The 16,836-nt window shown below is 38.0% G+C and overlaps 2 protein-coding genes across 5 annotated transcripts; both read right to left on the bottom strand.

Moving 5' to 3' along the window:
• Nucleotides 1-2,571: 2,571 nt before the first annotated feature.
• LOC121799452 (ABSCISIC ACID-INSENSITIVE 5-like protein 2) lies at nucleotides 2,572-5,870 on the bottom strand. 4 transcript variants are annotated; one of them, XM_042198828.1, is made up of 5 exons: nucleotides 5,729-5,870; nucleotides 5,392-5,500; nucleotides 4,237-5,216; nucleotides 4,081-4,152; nucleotides 2,572-2,844 (listed from the first exon to the last, which is right to left on the bottom strand). In XM_042198828.1, the coding sequence occupies exons 3-5, from the start codon at nucleotides 5,077-5,079 to the stop codon at nucleotides 2,764-2,766; spliced, it is 996 nt and encodes a 331-aa protein (XP_042054762.1). In that variant the 5' UTR covers nucleotides 5,080-5,216; nucleotides 5,392-5,500; nucleotides 5,729-5,870; the 3' UTR covers nucleotides 2,572-2,763. The 4 variants fall into 4 exon arrangements, with proteins under 4 accessions (XP_042054762.1, XP_042054761.1, XP_042054763.1 ...); XM_042198827.1 differs by having other exon boundaries at nucleotides 5,392-5,539; nucleotides 5,617-5,799; XM_042198829.1 differs by having other exon boundaries at nucleotides 5,617-5,799.
• A 7,326-nt stretch (nucleotides 5,871-13,196) lies between these two features.
• Nucleotides 13,197-14,563, bottom strand: LOC121801331 (40S ribosomal protein S2-4-like). The gene is made up of 2 exons (XM_042200802.1): nucleotides 13,838-14,563; nucleotides 13,197-13,486 (listed from the first exon to the last, which is right to left on the bottom strand). The coding sequence occupies exons 1-2, from the start codon at nucleotides 14,495-14,497 to the stop codon at nucleotides 13,331-13,333; spliced, it is 816 nt and encodes a 271-aa protein (XP_042056736.1). The 5' UTR covers nucleotides 14,498-14,563; the 3' UTR covers nucleotides 13,197-13,330.
• Between the last annotated feature and the right edge of the window lie 2,273 nt (nucleotides 14,564-16,836).

The following is a 16,836-nucleotide window of genomic DNA, read 5'->3' as shown; positions in this document are numbered from 1 at the left end:
ATATTTGGAAAACACAAAAGTAAAAAATTCTGTATAAATTTGATCATGATAACATAGTACTCCCTCCGTCCACTATAACCGATTAACATGTTTTTGGGGCATCCCACTGAAAATCTATTAAAAGGGTAAATGACTCCACTACTATGTAATGTACCAAAATGATAAAATGACTCACTACTATGACGGATGAAGTAGTTATAAACTAAATAAAATATGAGTGTTGATGAGTTAGTTGAGTGTGAGGTCCACTACAAAAGATGATAAAAGTAAAATGTGACAAATTTTTAGGGACGAACAAAATGAGAATAAGTGACAAATTTTCAGGAATATGGACAGTAGTATTTTTTTTATAGAATTTTAGTAATTCAAGAGATTTGGTGTCTTTAAAGAATTTTCATAAGTCAATATATGAAAATATAAACACAATTTGCAAACAATTGAGTATGTATTAATAACGAAATAATTTTACTTCCAGTTATTAATTACTTTGAATTTACGTTAAATAATTTATTTATAATTAAGTTTCAATTATATATGCATCTTTCAATAAAATTTAGAAGGACCACTTTTCTATAAAACTACTCGAATTCATTAAGTTAAAGATTTATTTTACTATATATAACAATTTCCAATAATTATACCTATATTTTTAAATTGAAAATCTAATTAAAGGCAAAATAATAATATACAAATTTAATTACAAAATAGAATTTAAATTAAAAGATATTATCATTATATTTAAAACATAAATATAATGATAATATAGCCATAACACCCAATTTGGAACTCTAAATTTTTACAAATTTTTTATCATAAAATTCATCACAAATAAAGCCCAAATAATACACTTCATAAACTAAAATACCAACACAAATAAAGCCCAATTAATACACTCCTTAAACTAAAATACCAACACAAATAAACCCAAATAATAGTACTCCATAAATTAAACCCTATATGAAAAAGCGGCGCCTCCCTCTACCTCTCCCCCCAAATTGGCGGTGCACTCTCACTCTCATCTCCCTCTTTCTCTCTCAATTGGAGGAATTGACTCGTGCATCGCCACCACGCCGGCAAGCCCATCAACCTGCATCGCCGCCACGCCTTCCGCACTGCCTCACCGCTCCTCCATCACCCTTCCTCTGCCGGTCTCCTTGTCCGTACTCTTGCAGAAAATGACGTCCGGCGATGAGGGAATAGAGGGAGTTGTGCCTTAGGGTGTATTGTAGAACGGCAGCTGATTCTCCCAACACCCACTCCGCGGTGCACTCTCACTCTCATCCCCGCCGCGGCTGCTACTCGCCATCATCAAACGTCGTCGTCTCCTGCAGCAGGTCGCTGGTCCGGATTCGTGGGCAGCATCGCGCAGCCGCAGACTCGCAGCCTTGCCGCCGATCAGATCTTTTCACCTTCTTTTTCTTCTTCTCATCTTTCTCTCTAATTGCATTGAAGTATTGTTATTTGTTTCTGTGTTGGGATATATAGAGATTTTGTTTGTGTTGGTTTATATAGAAATTTTGTAAATAGTTTAAAGATTGGCTGGTACGCTTTGTCTATACTTCCAAGATTACAACTTTTTATTTCTTGAAAATCGTCGCACAACTGTTATTCACTCAATTTTTCTCTCTTGGAAACTGCTGAAAATATAGGCTGCAGTATACAAAAAAAAATCAGAAAATAAACTCCAAATTTAGCCAACTGGATTTACCCAAAGTGCCCTCTCACATACTGTATTTTTTTCCCGCCAAAAAGGGTAAATTTGTCTTTTCATTGAACCGGCACTTTAGATTATGATAGATTTGATAAACACTAACAATTAAAATAAATTAAATTGGAGGGCTTTTGGGATGGCTGTGAGAGAATGGGAGGGTTGTGTGGTTGACCGATGATATGGCTCAAATTTTCATATTTGACATCTCGGATTAAATAATTTTAAAACACATTTACATTACATATTAGATTTTTAATTTGATAGATTATTATTTTTATGGTGCATGAGTTGCGAAAACAACAACGTAGTACTTCCTTCGTCCCATAAAAATAGGCACATTTGGAACGGTACGAGAATTAATGCATAATTGGTAAATAAGAGAGAATATAAAAAGTGTAGTTAAAATAATATTAGTAGATAATAGGACTCACATTATTATTCTTGTTTAGTAGTGAATTTTAGTAGTATTATAAACAAATTAATGTATAGAAGTAATGAGTTGGCTATAAATGAAAATGGACTATTTCTATGAGACAAGTCGAAAAGAAAAATGTCCATTTTTCATGAGAATGAGGGAGTATAATAGTTCAGTAACAATAACAAATGGATTCATATTATTAGGAGAGAAGTAGATGAGAGAAATGGAAATGAAAGACAATCATAAAATAAAGATTATTTAATCTGAAAAATAAAGAAGAGGGGGAGGGACTATAAATTTAATCTGAAAAATAAAGAAGAGGGGGAGGGACTATAAATAAATTTGACAAAAATAGCTCTTTCTAAGAGTTGAAAGAGCATTTTGGTAGTGAAAAAGTCCAAAAAGTGCAAAAATCATTCCAATGTAGAGACGTGTGATGATATTTTTAGATAAAGATTTATGATGTTATAAACTACTACCACAGTTAACAAAGTTGGCCCAGTTTGTAACACTAAAAATGTACATGAGACATGAAGGTTCAATGGGAAACTAACTCACAACTGCTAATCTACCCCGCGACTCATCCCTCCAAACAACTAACAACATTCACTACGTTTTAATTATTACACAATCCTCACACCGGAGCTGAGCTCGTTCTACGCAGCTGGTATTTTGGCTCCGGTGGTGGTATGCTCGGCAACGCCTTCTCCACTTCCTGCAACACCACACAAGTGCGGAATGGATAAAATTCACCAATAATGTAAGCAAGATTAGAACCAAAAAAAAAGCAAAAGGAAAGGATAAGCTGAGAAAATTAGAAGAATTAAAGTAAACTAGTCCTATTTTTATGCTCTTGCAGGCACTATTCTTGCTTTTACTTTGCAAAAATTTAAAGTCACATATACCTACAAAATAAAAGGTTTGTTGCAATCCAAAAGAAGTCGGGTTTGTTTGTGATTATTTGAGCAAAACAGAAAAAGAGATTCGTTAGAGCCTATATGCTTTATGTTCGATTATGTACATTATGATCGGATGGCTTAATGGTCATTAAAGAGTATTAAAATGGGCATGGAATCAAGATTAATGTCATCATCCAAAGGGAGGTATAACCAGCAAGCAATGATGGTAAATGGATTTGAATATGTAAGATGCAAAAAATTGGAGTAGTTCATACTTCATTGACAATTTTTTTAACTTAGCAGATTTTCGGCAGCATTTGACAAGGAAAGCAACAAGGGCAGCACAGAATTTAGTCTCAAGCCAAATGATGAAACTAACTTTGGATATGAGCACATGCCACCATTTTACCAGCATAATTACTTCATTTCACTAAAAGGAGTATTTCATTTCAGCAGAGTTCATGTCTTTACCAATGTAAACTAATAAAAGGAGGTAACTAATCTGCACTAACTCACTGCTCATGGATAGACAGACCTATACGTAATTATTATAAGTAATTATGTGTAATCACCTCATAATTTACATAAAGCCAGGCATTCTTTACACCTGAAACTTCCTTTGAGATAAACTTATTTCAGAAATTCGATCTTATGCTGTTTAATCTTCCTTTGAGATAGACTTTGTGATTAACAACAGATGCATATGCTGCTAATCACATGGTGTTGCATATATTAGCTTCTGTGTAGTAGTCAAATAGGAAACACAAACATCGATGAACATATAATCATGCAGCAGATTCATAGTTATCCAGCTACCCCTTGTTGGGTGAGCACATTGAGAGATATAAATTGATGGGTTTGAGAATGCCGATGCACTCACAAATACAACCAAAAATACCAAACTCCACATTAAGGTACAGAAAATCACAAGTGGAATGCCAAAACTGCTCCAAGTTGTATAGCAATGTAGATCTTTAGACAGAGCAAAATGCAATGTGGTCGAAAATAGCTACACCAAAACTTGGGCACAAACATAATTACATAGCACACACCTGCAGTCTCTTGAGCCTTTCATTCTCCTCTTCCAGGCGTGAAACCTTGTTCTCCAGTTCATGAGTGTAAGCCTGCAGATAATAACAATAAAACAATCCAACAGTAAATAATGAAAACGAATTAATATCCAAAATCCAAATGATAGGAAAAGAGACCTGTTTTCTTGCTCGTGATCTGGCCGCAGATTCCCTATTTTTGATCATCCTCTTTTGCCGCCTCTCAACGCTTTTCTCAGCTATATCATCAGGAGCGACCCTTTTACGCCCAGGTGTCTGTGTGTCTGATAAAGTACCCATAAGAGGGGATGAGCACATAGTCATTTGAGCCTCGGGATAACCAGCATCAATGATAGGATTTCCACCAAGAGTAATAGGCTGTTGAACTGGATGACTAGGCATGAAAGCAGGCAGCATGCCCTGCTGCTGCTGCTGCTGAGTATGCATCGAAGACATCTGAAAATTCATCCACTGAGTGTGCTGAGGCATCCCCGTCAGATCAGCCCCGCCACCATCGCCAACAGAGCCTCCGGCAGACTCAGAGACCACCCCCGCCTTCACCAAGAAATCCTCCAACGTCATCTCCCCAAGCGTGGTTTTCCTATCAAGACTGCTCCTTTTCTGCCCCTGCTGGATGTCCTGCCACACTTCATCCACAGTCTTCTTACTAAGATCCATCGACAGCATAAGGTTCGACTGCTGATTCAACGACAACCCAGGCACAAACTGGCCCGGCAGCTGCACGTTATGCCCGCCATCAACAGCTTCCCCAGCCTGATTATTAGCCTCAGCAGTCCACAAAGTCTTAAGAAGCTCATCAAGATTCATACTACTAAGGGGCTTTCCCAGGTCACCCAACTGGTTCTGCACCTCATCAAGAGTGAGGCTATACAGTGATCCCTGTCGAGCCAACGGGTTCGGGTCATGACTCTGAATTTGGGCTTGGCTCAACCCAGTGTTACCACTGCCACCCCCATGAGATCCCATTTTCTGAGCTACCATTAAACTCCCTTTTCCCCTCTTCCTATACAGACAATCTAATATGAAAATTACCCCAAATTAACGCCAACAGGTATCCTTATTCACAGAAGCAAACGAAGCTATAAATCCCCAGCTATGCATGAAATGCATCACTCAATCTATTCAAGAAAAGGGAATTTGCAGAGCCCATCAGATGCAGCAATACACCGGTTAAACAAGTGCAATAAAGATTCAATTTTTCGGGCTCCCCCAATATCATAATCCGGTGAGAATCAAATAAAATGCGGAAAATTTTGAAATCGAAGTGCAAAACAAACGCATACACACACTCACCTGGAGAAATAAGAGAACCCCCAAAAGCAAGAGATTCTTTTAGTTAGATTTCAGTATCCATGCAGCCAAAATTGTCCAAACCAGCTCGAAAGAAAACCCAGAAACCACGCTGCATAAACCTTAACTCAAAATCTATGGGAGTTTTTTTCTGGAACGGACAAAAACAAATTTAACATTCTATACTCGTCTCTACACTAAAATTTCTTAGTAATTACTATCATTTACCTAAATTATAAAAACATTGGAGAAATAAAGTAATAGTACTACTCCATATTTTTGTGTTTTGGAGAGATTAAACAAATCGAAGCAATGGTTGATTTGTAAAATTCATTGTTACCGGTACTTGTGTCTGATTCACTTGTTTTCTGCTTCAATTTCAAGACTACTTTCCCTTATTTGGTGAAATGATGTAATAGGAGGGAGGGGTAATAAAATAGGATTGTGGAAAATCTTGTCCTTGAAAAAAGTTTAGAGATTTCCTATTTATTTTAAAATGGGTAATGATTGTTAGTTTAAATTTTAAATTTGCTTTATAAGAAATAAAATATGAATAATTAAAAATTATGAATTAATATATTCCCCCGTCTCATGTTACTCGCACTTTTATGTTTCAACTAATCTCAAACTACTTACACTATTTATACTTTAAGAAATAATTAAAGTGTTCACTTACTAAATAATTTCTCATTACACTTAAAATACTGATTTAATTACACTAAAAGTTCAATCCTATATTTAGGATAAAAATGAAAAAGGCAAGTAACAAGGGACATAGAAAGTACATATGTATATCAGTATATGTAAGCAATAAAATAATTAAAAGTAAACATAAGATGAATTAATATTTAATTTCAATCAAAGTACTTTTCCTAGTAATATACTCGGATTGGTGATAATTTTTTTTAGTTTATCTCATCCATAATGACTCATTATTATAAATTGAAATTCATTTATTTTTATTCTATTCCCTCTTTTTTATTTCATCTTCTCCACTTAACACATAAAATAAAAAACATAAAATCCCGTGTTGTCCAAAGAATGGATCATTATTCTTGGGACGAAGGGAATAGTAATAAAAGCATCTCTAAGAGAACTATGTAAATTGAGAATATATATTTCTCATTTACCTCTTCAAAAAGTTAAATATTTCATCCGTCTCATAAAAATAGACTAATTGATGATGATACGAGTTTTAATGCGTAATTATTAAAATAAGAAAACGTAGTTGAAATAATGTCGTTTATTGTGTGGCCCATAAATGATAAAATAAAAGATAATGAGAAAATATTTTCTTGATATGAACTATTTCAATGGGATGGACGAAAAAAGAAATTAAGCCTATTTCTAAGAAAAGGATAAAGTATATCTTTTAAAAAATTGGTAAATTCCAAGGGAAATTAAAAGTAATGAAAAAATAGATAAAAATAATTATTACTTCCGCCCTTATGTAGTAGACATTTGTTTTGGACACATGATTTAAGAAAGTTGTGTTAAGTGAGTTAAAAAGAAATACTCCATCCGTCTCATGTTACTCGCACTTTTCATTTTAGGCCGTAAATTTGATATTGATTTTTTAGTGTAATTAAATTAGAATTTTAAGTGTAATGAGACATCATTTAATAAAGGAGTTATTAACTTAAACTAACATATTAATTAAATGCATTAATTCTAACTTAAACTATAAATAGTATAAGGAGTTTGTGACGAGCTGAAAAACAACAGTGCAAGTAACATGGGACGGAGGGAGTAAAATATAGTGCTATTGTACATAGAGAATACTATAATAAAGTATAAAGATGAAGAGAGAAAGAATGTGTTGCTTTTTGTTAAAATAATAAAATTTGTAATAATGGAGTGCTCATTTCAGTTGGAAGAAGAAGGCAGAGTTCGGTAAGCTCGGCTTACCGAGCTGGAACTAGCCTGGAACTAGCCGAGAAGAAGAAGGCAGAAGAAGGAAGCTCGGCTTTGAGCTGGAACTAGCCGAGAAGGAAGAGTTCGGTTGTGAGCCGAGAAGGAAGAGTTCGGTTGTGAGCCGAGAAGGAAGAGTTCGGTTGTGAGCCGAGAAGGAGTTCGGTCTTGAGCCGAGGAAGGAGTTCGGTCTTGAACCGAGAAGGAAGAAGCAACCTAGCCGAACTAGCCGTTGGAGCAGCAGTTAGTTAGCTGAGATGTAGCGGTTATTCTTCTTGCTTTCTTGATTCTTCTTGTAGTTAGTTAGTAGCAGTTGCTACTTGATTGTAGAGCTTTAAATAGCTCACCGTGTATGTAGTTTAGAGTAGAGTTTTAATCAATAAAGAGTTTTCCAGTTTCTCTCCAAGATTATCATCTTCAATACTCAAAGTGTGAGTGTGTGTGTTTCTGCATTGTGTGATCTCATACAACAGTGAGTGTGTGTGTGATCTTCTTGAGTGTGTGAAAGCCTTGTGTGCGTAAATCCCAACAAGTGGCGCCGTCTGTGGGAAGGGATATTGAAGCTGATTTGCAGAGGATCAAACGGTTTCAGAGATGGCAGCAAGGCTTGATGCAGAAAAGTTCACAGGCAAGAATGATTATAGCCTGTGGAAGATGAAGATGAAGGCGGTTTTGATTCAACAAGGCTTGGCCGCAGTTCTTGCAAAACCAGAGGAGAAAGGAAAGGCTCCAGTGCTTGATGATAAAGCTCAGGCAAAGATGGAGGAGATGCAGCTCAAGGCACATTCTGCAGTGATTCTGTGCCTTGGAGATAAGGTCTTGAGGGAAGTTCAAGAAGCCAAGACTGCGGTGGAGATCTTGGACAAGTTAGATGAAGTTTACTTGGCCAAATCCTTGGCTAACCGGCTGTATCTCAAGAAGAGGCTGTATGCCTATAGTTTTTCTGGAGATAGGTCCATCATTGAGCAGCTAGAGGAGTTCAACAAGATCATTGATGACCTGGGATCTGTTGATGTCAAGATTTCAGATGAGGATAAGGCCATTCTCACATTGAATGCCTTGCCTAGCTCGTATGACCAGCTAAGTGATGCAATTATCTATGGAAGAGATAAACCTATCACCTATGTAGAAGTCTATTCAGCCTTGATGGCCAAAGAACTCCAGAAGACAGCCAACAGAGGCTCTGCAAGCTCCAATGTTCAAGCTGCAGAGGCCTTGAATGTGAAGAAGTTCAAGAAGCAGAACTTCAAGAAGAAGTTTGAGGGCTCTAAACCCTCAAGTTCTGATGCTCAGAAGGAAACCAGAGCTTGCTATTGGTGCAAGAAACCTGGACATTTGAAGAAAGATTGTCATGCATGGAAGAGAAAGATAGCCTCTGAGGGACACAACCAATCTGATTGTGTGGAGAGTGCTGATCCCCCGGCTCAACTCATGAATATTAGTGACAGTGGGGTCAGTCATAGGTGGATTATGGACTCAGGGTGCAGCTTCCATATGTGCCCAAATAGGAGCTGGTTTCATGACCTTCAAGAAGCAGCCAGCACTGTGGTGCTGGGTAATAATCACATTTGTCAGATCAGAGGAATAGGGAAGGTAAAGCTAAGCCTACAAGATGGCTCTATAAAGATCCTAACTGGGGTGAGGTATATTCCAGAAGTGAAGAGGAATCTCATCTCATTGGGAATGCTGGAGCAGAAAGGGTTCACCATATTGATGAGTCAAGGAAAATTGTTTGTTAAATCTGGAGATGCAGTGATGATGGAGGCTGACAGAGAGCATATTCTCTATTATCTGAAGGCTAAGGCTGTTGATGGAGAAAGCAATGCAGTGTCAGATGATTCCATAATGCTATGGCACAAGAGATTGGGCCATCCAGCAGAAGGAAGCTTGAAAGAACTCATCAAGAAGGGCCTGATCTCTGGAGATTTCAACAAGATGGACCCCTGTGAGCAGTGTATACTTGGAAAGGCTAAGAAGGCACCCTATCCTACAGGTATTCACTCTTCTACAGCCCCTTTAGACTACATACATAGTGATCTTTGGGGGCATTCACCGGTGTGTTCAATTGGTGGAGGAAAGTATTATCTAGCTATCATTGATGACTATACAAGGAAGTTGTGGGTATATATTCTTAAAGAAAAATCTGAAACACTCACAAAGTTCAAGATATGGTGTAAGGAGGTTGAGCTAGAGAAGGGTAGAAGTGTTAAATGCTTAAGGACAGACAATGGCCTAGAGTTCTTGTCTGCTGAGTTTGATCTGTTTTGTAAAGAGAAGGGTATGAAGAGGCACCGGACTGTTCCTGGTAATCCTCAGCAAAATGGTGTTGTGGAGAGGATGAATAGGACAATCCTAGAGAGGGTGAGGTGCCTACTTCTTGGTTCTGGTTTGAGCAGCAGATTCTGGGGTGAGGCTGTGTATACAGCAGCCTATCTCATCAATAAATGCCCATCTACTGCCCTGAAATCTGAAACTCCTGATTACATGTGGTATGGAGCTCATAGTGACTACTCAAAGTACAAGGTGTTTGGGTGTGTGGCCTATGCTCATGCTAGGCAAAGCAAGCTTGAAGCTAGGGCTCTGAAATGTATTATGTTGGGGTATCAGAGGGGTGTTAAGGGGTATAGGCTCTGGTGTATTGAGCCCGGTAAGCAGAAGGTCTTGGTGAGTAGGGATGTGGTGTTCTTGGAGGATCAGATGCCATACCTAAAAGATAAGCTGGACTCCAGTGAAGATGAGGGTGATTTCTTCAAGGTGGAGCCTGTGGGGGTTGGCCTAGGAGCAGGTGGAGTTATTGACTCAGGGAGTGAGTCTGATTCAGATAAAGAAGAGGCTCCAACTCAGGGCAACCAGGCTGGTGAGTCTATATCAGACTCTATCAGAGACTATCAGCTTGCAAGGGACAGAGTTAGAAGAGAAACAAGACCACCAACAAAGTTCTCTGATGTTGTGTATTATGCTCTGTGTGCAGCTGAAAGTATTGATGGCGCAGATCCACTCACATATAAAGAAGCTATGCAGAGTAAAGATAGAGAAAGATGGATTGAAGCCATGAATGAGGAAATAGAGTCTTTACTCAAGAACAAAACTTGGATTTTGGTGGACAAATCCAAGCTGAGTACAGATGGTAAGGAAAGGAGGCTGGTAAGCTGTAAGTGGTTGTTTAAAAGAAAGATTGAGACCACTGATAAGGATAGAGTCAGGTTCAAGGCAAGGCTGGTGGCTAGAGGCTTTACACAGCAGGAGGGAATCGATTTCAATGAAGTGTTTGCACCTGTTGTGAAGCACACTTCAATTAGGATCCTATTGGCTGTGGTGAATCAGCTTGACTGGGAGCTACAACAGCTTGATGTGAAGACAGCCTTCCTAAATGGAGATCTAGAGGAAACTATCTTCATGGAACAGCCAGAGGGCTATGTGAAGATTGGAGAAGAAGGCAAGGTATGCCTGTTACAGAAAAGTCTTTATGGACTTAAGCAAAGTCCTAGACAGTGGAATAAGAAGTTTGATGCACAGATGAAGAAGATTGGCTTCTCCAAGTCAGAATATGATGATTGCATTTACATCAAGAAGGCAGGCAAGACTCCCATTGCCTACCTATTACTCTATGTGGATGATATGCTACTTGCAGGGCCTTCTATGACAGAAATTCAGAAAGTTAAACAAGATCTGAAGTCAAGCTTTGAAATGAAGGATCTAGGAGAGTCAAGGAAGATCCTAGGCATACATATTCAGAGAGATAGAGGCTGCAAGAAGCTGTGGATGCTGCAAACTGACTATATTGAGAAAGTTTTGCAGAGATTCAAAATGGAAAATGCAAAAGCTGCATCAACTCCTCTGTCCCAGAGTTTTAAGTTTTCATGAAAGGAGCAAGCACATAGACATAAAGTTGCATTTCATTAGAGATGAGATTGAAAAGGGGAGAGTGAAGGTGATTAAGATTAACACCTTGCACAATCCGGCTGACATGCTAACAAAGTCTCTAGGTAGAGACAAGTTTGATCATTGCAAGAAATTGATCAATGTTTGTGCAAGAACTGAGATGAGCCCTCAGGTGGAGAATTGTAATAATGGAGTGCTCATTTCAGTTGGAAGAAGAAGGCAGAGTTCGGTAAGCTCGGCTTACCGAGCTGGAACTAGCCTGGAACTAGCCGAGAAGAAGAAGGCAGAAGAAGGAAGCTCGGCTTTGAGCTGGAACTAGCCGAGAAGGAAGAGTTCGGTTGTGAGCCGAGAAGGAAGAGTTCGGTTGTGAGCCGAGAAGGAAGAGTTCGGTTGTGAGCCGAGAAGGAGTTCGGTCTTGAGCCGAGGAAGGAGTTCGGTCTTGAACCAAGAAGGAAGAAGCAACCTAGCCGAACTAGCCGTTGGAGCAGCAGTTAGTTAGCTGAGATGTAGCGGTTATTCTTCTTGCTTTCTTGATTCTTCTTGTAGTTAGTTAGTAGCAGTTGCTACTTGATTGTAGAGCTTTAAATAGCTCACCGTGTATGTAGTTTAGAGTAGAGTTTTAATCAATAAAGAGTTTTCCAGTTTCTCTCCAAGATTATCATCTTCAATACTCAAAGTGTGAGTGTGTGTGTTTCTGCATTGTGTGATCTCATACAACAGTGAGTGTGTGTGTGATCTTCTTGAGTGTGTGAAAGCCTTGTGTGCGTAAATCCCAACAAAATTACTCAACTACACTGAGAGAGCCCAAAAGAAATATGACTCAGCTATTGAGAGAAGAAAGAATACTATATTACCTTTACCTTTTGCCTAGAGATGAGATAAATATACCCCTTCAAAATTGAATAATGTATAATTTATTCCTAAATACTCTTCCTACTAAAAGAAGAGTTTTATAAAAAATAAATAAATATACTAGTATTCCCCGTTTTATAAGAATATGCATTTTCTAAATAATCTAGTAACAATTGCAATATAGGTGGCTTAACGGAGGTCCCAAATTGAGATATTGCTGCCGACTTTAATAAATTGGATGGAGGAGATTGGCATAAAGTTGAATAAATTTGCACCAGCTTTGATCAAAAGGAAAGATTATGCATTTTAATTTAACGATTTCATTTAACAACATACGATGACGAGATGTTTTCTAAGACGAAGCTTATTATACGAACGTATACTTTATTTTTGTGTTCCAGGTATAAAATTGCATTAGAAACTCATAGTACATGAAGCAGAAAAAATAATGAAAAACTTTAATTTAAAATCCATGAAGGCAAAAAAATAATGTCGATACTGAAATGCAAATGATCACAGGATGCGACTATACCAGTGGTTAATGTGCAAAAGATAAAATATGAATTTTATTTTACTTTGAAATAAATAGAAATTTTAAATCACAAAAACAATTTAGGTTTATTTTGCTGCATCTCTCGCAAATGTAATATATTTTAGGGCGACAGGAGATGGATGAGGGGTTAGGGGACGGGTGGGCGTCCCAGCACGAGCAGCAATTGAGGAGCCAAGCCAACAACAGGGCAACAAGGGGTGGTTTTGGGGGAGATCCTATCATTTCAACATTGCATAAAGCTTGACAATCTATGTAAAGACTCAATATTATGGTTTCTAAATGTTAGGTTTGATCAACATTTCAAATAACTCGGAGTCTAAAGGCTTTAAATCAAGAAATTGATAAGTAAAACATCTAATTGGAAAGAAGGTAGAAGAATATCACATTAATCGAATAGGACTCATTTAAGATAGATTTCAAAGAGAAATACACTGATGGGATGTTCGGTTTGCATGATTATATCACAAGATTAAATATGTAATGTGTTTGGTTTATGAAATTCAATCTCTAACTTAATTCTAGATGGATAATCTCATAACTATATGATGCAAATCAATTTAGACTATTGTTTCTAACGCCCGCATGATTCCATTCCATAAACACAGAAGCGTCGAATAATTAAATTCTAAATAGATTCCAAGAAACTGACAATGTAAAAAATCCTTGGACAAAACAAGTATTTAAAACGATAAGAAGACGATTCAACAATCCATCAAAAAACAAAATTAAAACAGCAACTTATCCTCAAGCTTCAACGTCGTCCACAACATGGACAATCTTGGCTGTGGGCTTAGCCAACAGATCAGTGTACTCTTGGAATGGAGATTTGGTGAATCTAGTCTCCCTCCAGAAGTCCGGAGTCAAGAACCCATATGTCTTCAACAGACAATCAAAAGTTGCCTAAAATACCAATTCATTTGATCAATACAATGCTAAAACTCCATGAAACATATCACATCAATTCAAAAGTGTACCAGAAACAGAACCAGGATTATCAATTTCATATATATGTAAATATATGTACAATGCTTGAATTAAAAGCACAAATGCACCATAGCAACAAATAAGATATATAATAGTGTCAATCCGAATTGGGCGTTTAGTAGTAGTAAATAGTACTATGAAATTAGGGATAATCAATTGAATTGGGCGTTTAGTAGTAGTAAATAGTACTATGAAATTAGGGATAATCAATTGAATTGGGCGCTTAGTATTAAAAATGAAATTAGGGATAATGAAACGAGAACAGACCTTGACAAAGTTTCCAAGGGTTTTGGTGGATCCACGGGAAGAAGTAAACACATCATCAATTCCAGCGAATTGGAGCACCTTCTTCGGCACACGCGCAGCTACAATACCAGATCCACGGGGAGCAGGCACCATCCGCACAGTCACGGAGCCACACTTTCCGGTGACCTTGCAGGGCACGGTGTGAACCTTCCCAATCTTATTCCCCCAGTATCCCCTCCTCACCGGAATCACAGACAGCTTCGCCAGTATAATTGCGCCGCGGATGGCCGTGGCCACCTCCTTCGAGCACTTGACCCCCAATCCGACGTGGCCGTTGCTATCACCGACCACCACGAAGGCCTTGAACCTAGTCCTCTGCCCGGCGCGCGTCTGCTTCTGCACAGGCATGATTTTCATCACCTCGTCCTTGAGCGACGGCCCCACCAGGAGGTCGATGATTTGGTACTCCTTGATTGGGAGGGAGTGGAGGTAGATCTGCTCCAAGGATTTGATCTTCCCGTCGCGAACCAATCGCCCCAATTTGGTGCACGGCACCCACTTCTCCTCTTCTGCCTCGCGGCGAGGGCGTCGACCACGTCCGCGGCCGCCCCTGTCTCCTCCACGGCCGCGGCCCCCGAATCCTCGCCCGAAACCACCCCTATCTCCGCCTCTTTCCGCCATTGTAGCTGTTAGCCCTAGATTGAGAGAAAAGAGAGGCGAGTGAATAACAACAGACTGACTGAAACCCTATCTTCGGAACAAAGAGTTTATATAATGAGACAGCTAATGGGCTTAGGGTTTAACTAAGAAGCCCATATATTATCTTGGGCCGAATTATATTTTCGGTTGCTTTTCTCATTTTGGTCCCTCTCCAAAACTTTTGTACAAAATCAAGTCCAATAACAATAAGAATATAGTAATATGAAAAAAAAAACAATTTGGTTTCACTTTATGAAATTATACTACTATAATACTCCCTTCGTCCCAAGTTACTTGAGTCGTATTTATTTTTGTATTGTCCCAAGTATATAAACTATATATGTGCAATCAATAAGAATATTTTTTAAATAATAACGTTAAAAGCTTGAAATCAAAACCTAGAAACTGATTAATAACTTCCTGAAAAACAATACATAACATTATTTGCATTTTTTTAATCCTCTAACGAATTAACCTTATTAAACTTAAAATATTGGGTAAAATAAAATAAATAAATAAAACTTAAAATTGGATTAGCAATAAATTATCAAACCTCTAAAATTTAGAAATAGAAAAATCACAAGAATTGGTTTTAACAATTTTCGAAATTTTCAATACACTCTTATCCCATATTTTATAAATAGTAATTGAGATTTGGATAGCTCTTATCCTTCTTATACACTTTTGTGATTCCATTGCACACTTATCTGCAACAAATTAAGGCAGCAGTATTGGGGAATGGGGAGGCGTTCAAGCTGAACTCTTCTGTGGAGAGAGTTTTAACACACAAGCCACGCCCGGTGTTCGTCACAAGTTTTACCCATAATTTTGATACTCTTAAATTTAAGATTTTCTTTTTCTTGATTTTCCTACGCATAATTTTTTTTATATTCTCAAATTTTCGAGGCGTTACAATACATTCATGTTGGCATCTAATTGAAGAAATATTGGATTATGTATGTTCTATTTTTGATAAAGATTACCTTGATGCAAGATAAAATTGTAAATCCAAGTAGCCATCCCCTTCCACTTTGGAGATATGATAATTAAATTCAGGAGTAAAGGAATACACATATAATGAAACTTGTCCCCAAGACAACAGCAACTCATGGCAGCTCTGATCTAACCATAGCCCACACACATTTTTGGAATGACATTCCTCATTCATGTGTGCTCATAGCCAAAAGAAAAAAGTTCTTAATAATTGTGAAATTAAAGAGCCCACCAAATTATGTGATATACTCCGTATTATATATGCTATCATACCTCATTTGACCCCAAAGTTCAAATTCACACATCCATGCATCTACTTAAAATCGTTGTGTATATAAAATGAAATCATGTGACGTGTACTGTCACACACGTAAGGACTCGAAAATTATTTCTGTTAAGTAGTAATATCAGTGCAACCCCAAATTTATATGCTGACCCGAATAGCCACTAAATATAGAGGATTATGGTTGTAAATTTTAAATTTAATAAAAAAATAATTCGATTAATCTGCACCCGACTAACATATAATCCAAATAGGGCTGATCTAAAACCGATAGGCTTGCCGAGTGAGCTGGACCTAAATGCAGTGTGCAACCATTGTCGCTTTATTTGACAACTATTTGAAACTTCTATAATTATTTTTTATAATATATAAAACTAAACAAAAAATATATATATTTCATTTTATATTTAATAAACTTATGTGTTAGATTTGTAGTACTAATATAACATATTAATGAATAAGTTTATGTTTCATTTTAATTTTACATGTCTTAAATTAGATTTTCATTGTCAAGTTTCACCATAAAATATTCTTATATACTATTGATACACTCGGATTTTGCATGGTTTTAAGGTCATCTTTTGGTCCGTTTTTAATTACAAAATTGCATTACATATCCATTATTTGCATATTTTATCTATTTTGGTATTTTGACATGTTTTGTGAGAAATGTGCATATTTGAGCCTAAAAAGAGAGTCAAAACGCGAAGTTGGAAATCTGGAGTTGTTCTGCATGTCCAGTGGTCCGCTGCAACACAGCCGGCGACCGCTGGCGCCCAACGACCTCTAAGCCAGTAGCGGCACGCTCCGGGAAAGTTGTGCATGAAGTCAAGAGACACCCAGCGACAGCTGGGGAGTGCGTGGCGACCGCTACCGAGAGTCCAGAGAGTTACAGGATGATGGCTAGCGACCGCTGAAACAAGTGCAGCGGCCCGCCAGCCAAGAGACAGAAGCCTCGGACCAACCCACAGCGACCGCTGGCCAAGGTGCAGCTGCCCGCTGGGAAAATGAGGTGAGCAGAATTTGCCCTACTTTCTCTCCAAGA

This window comes from Salvia splendens, chromosome 4 (assembly GCF_004379255.2).
Source record: "Salvia splendens isolate huo1 chromosome 4, SspV2, whole genome shotgun sequence".
NCBI classification, from domain to species: Eukaryota; Viridiplantae; Streptophyta; class Magnoliopsida; order Lamiales; family Lamiaceae; genus Salvia; species Salvia splendens.
This window is presented reverse-complemented; position numbering and strand designations above follow the sequence as displayed.

Coding starts and splice junctions, on each gene's coding strand:
- LOC121799452 (XM_042198828.1), bottom strand. CDS start 5,079: ATGGTAGCTCAGAAAATGGGATCTCATGGGGGTGGCAGTGGTAACACT. Junction 4,153..4,236: donor GATCACGAGCAAGAAAACAG/GTCTCTTTTCCT, acceptor TATTATCTGCAG/GCTTACACTCATGAACTGGA. Junction 2,845..4,080: donor AAAGGCTCAAGAGACTGCAG/GTGTGTGCTATG, acceptor GTGGTGTTGCAG/GAAGTGGAGAAGGCGTTGCC.
- LOC121801331 (XM_042200802.1), bottom strand. CDS start 14,497: ATGGCGGAAAGAGGCGGAGATAGGGGTGGTTTCGGGCGAGGATTCGGG. Junction 13,487..13,837: donor CCCTTGGAAACTTTGTCAAG/GTCTGTTCTCGT, acceptor TTGGTATTTTAG/GCAACTTTTGATTGTCTGTT.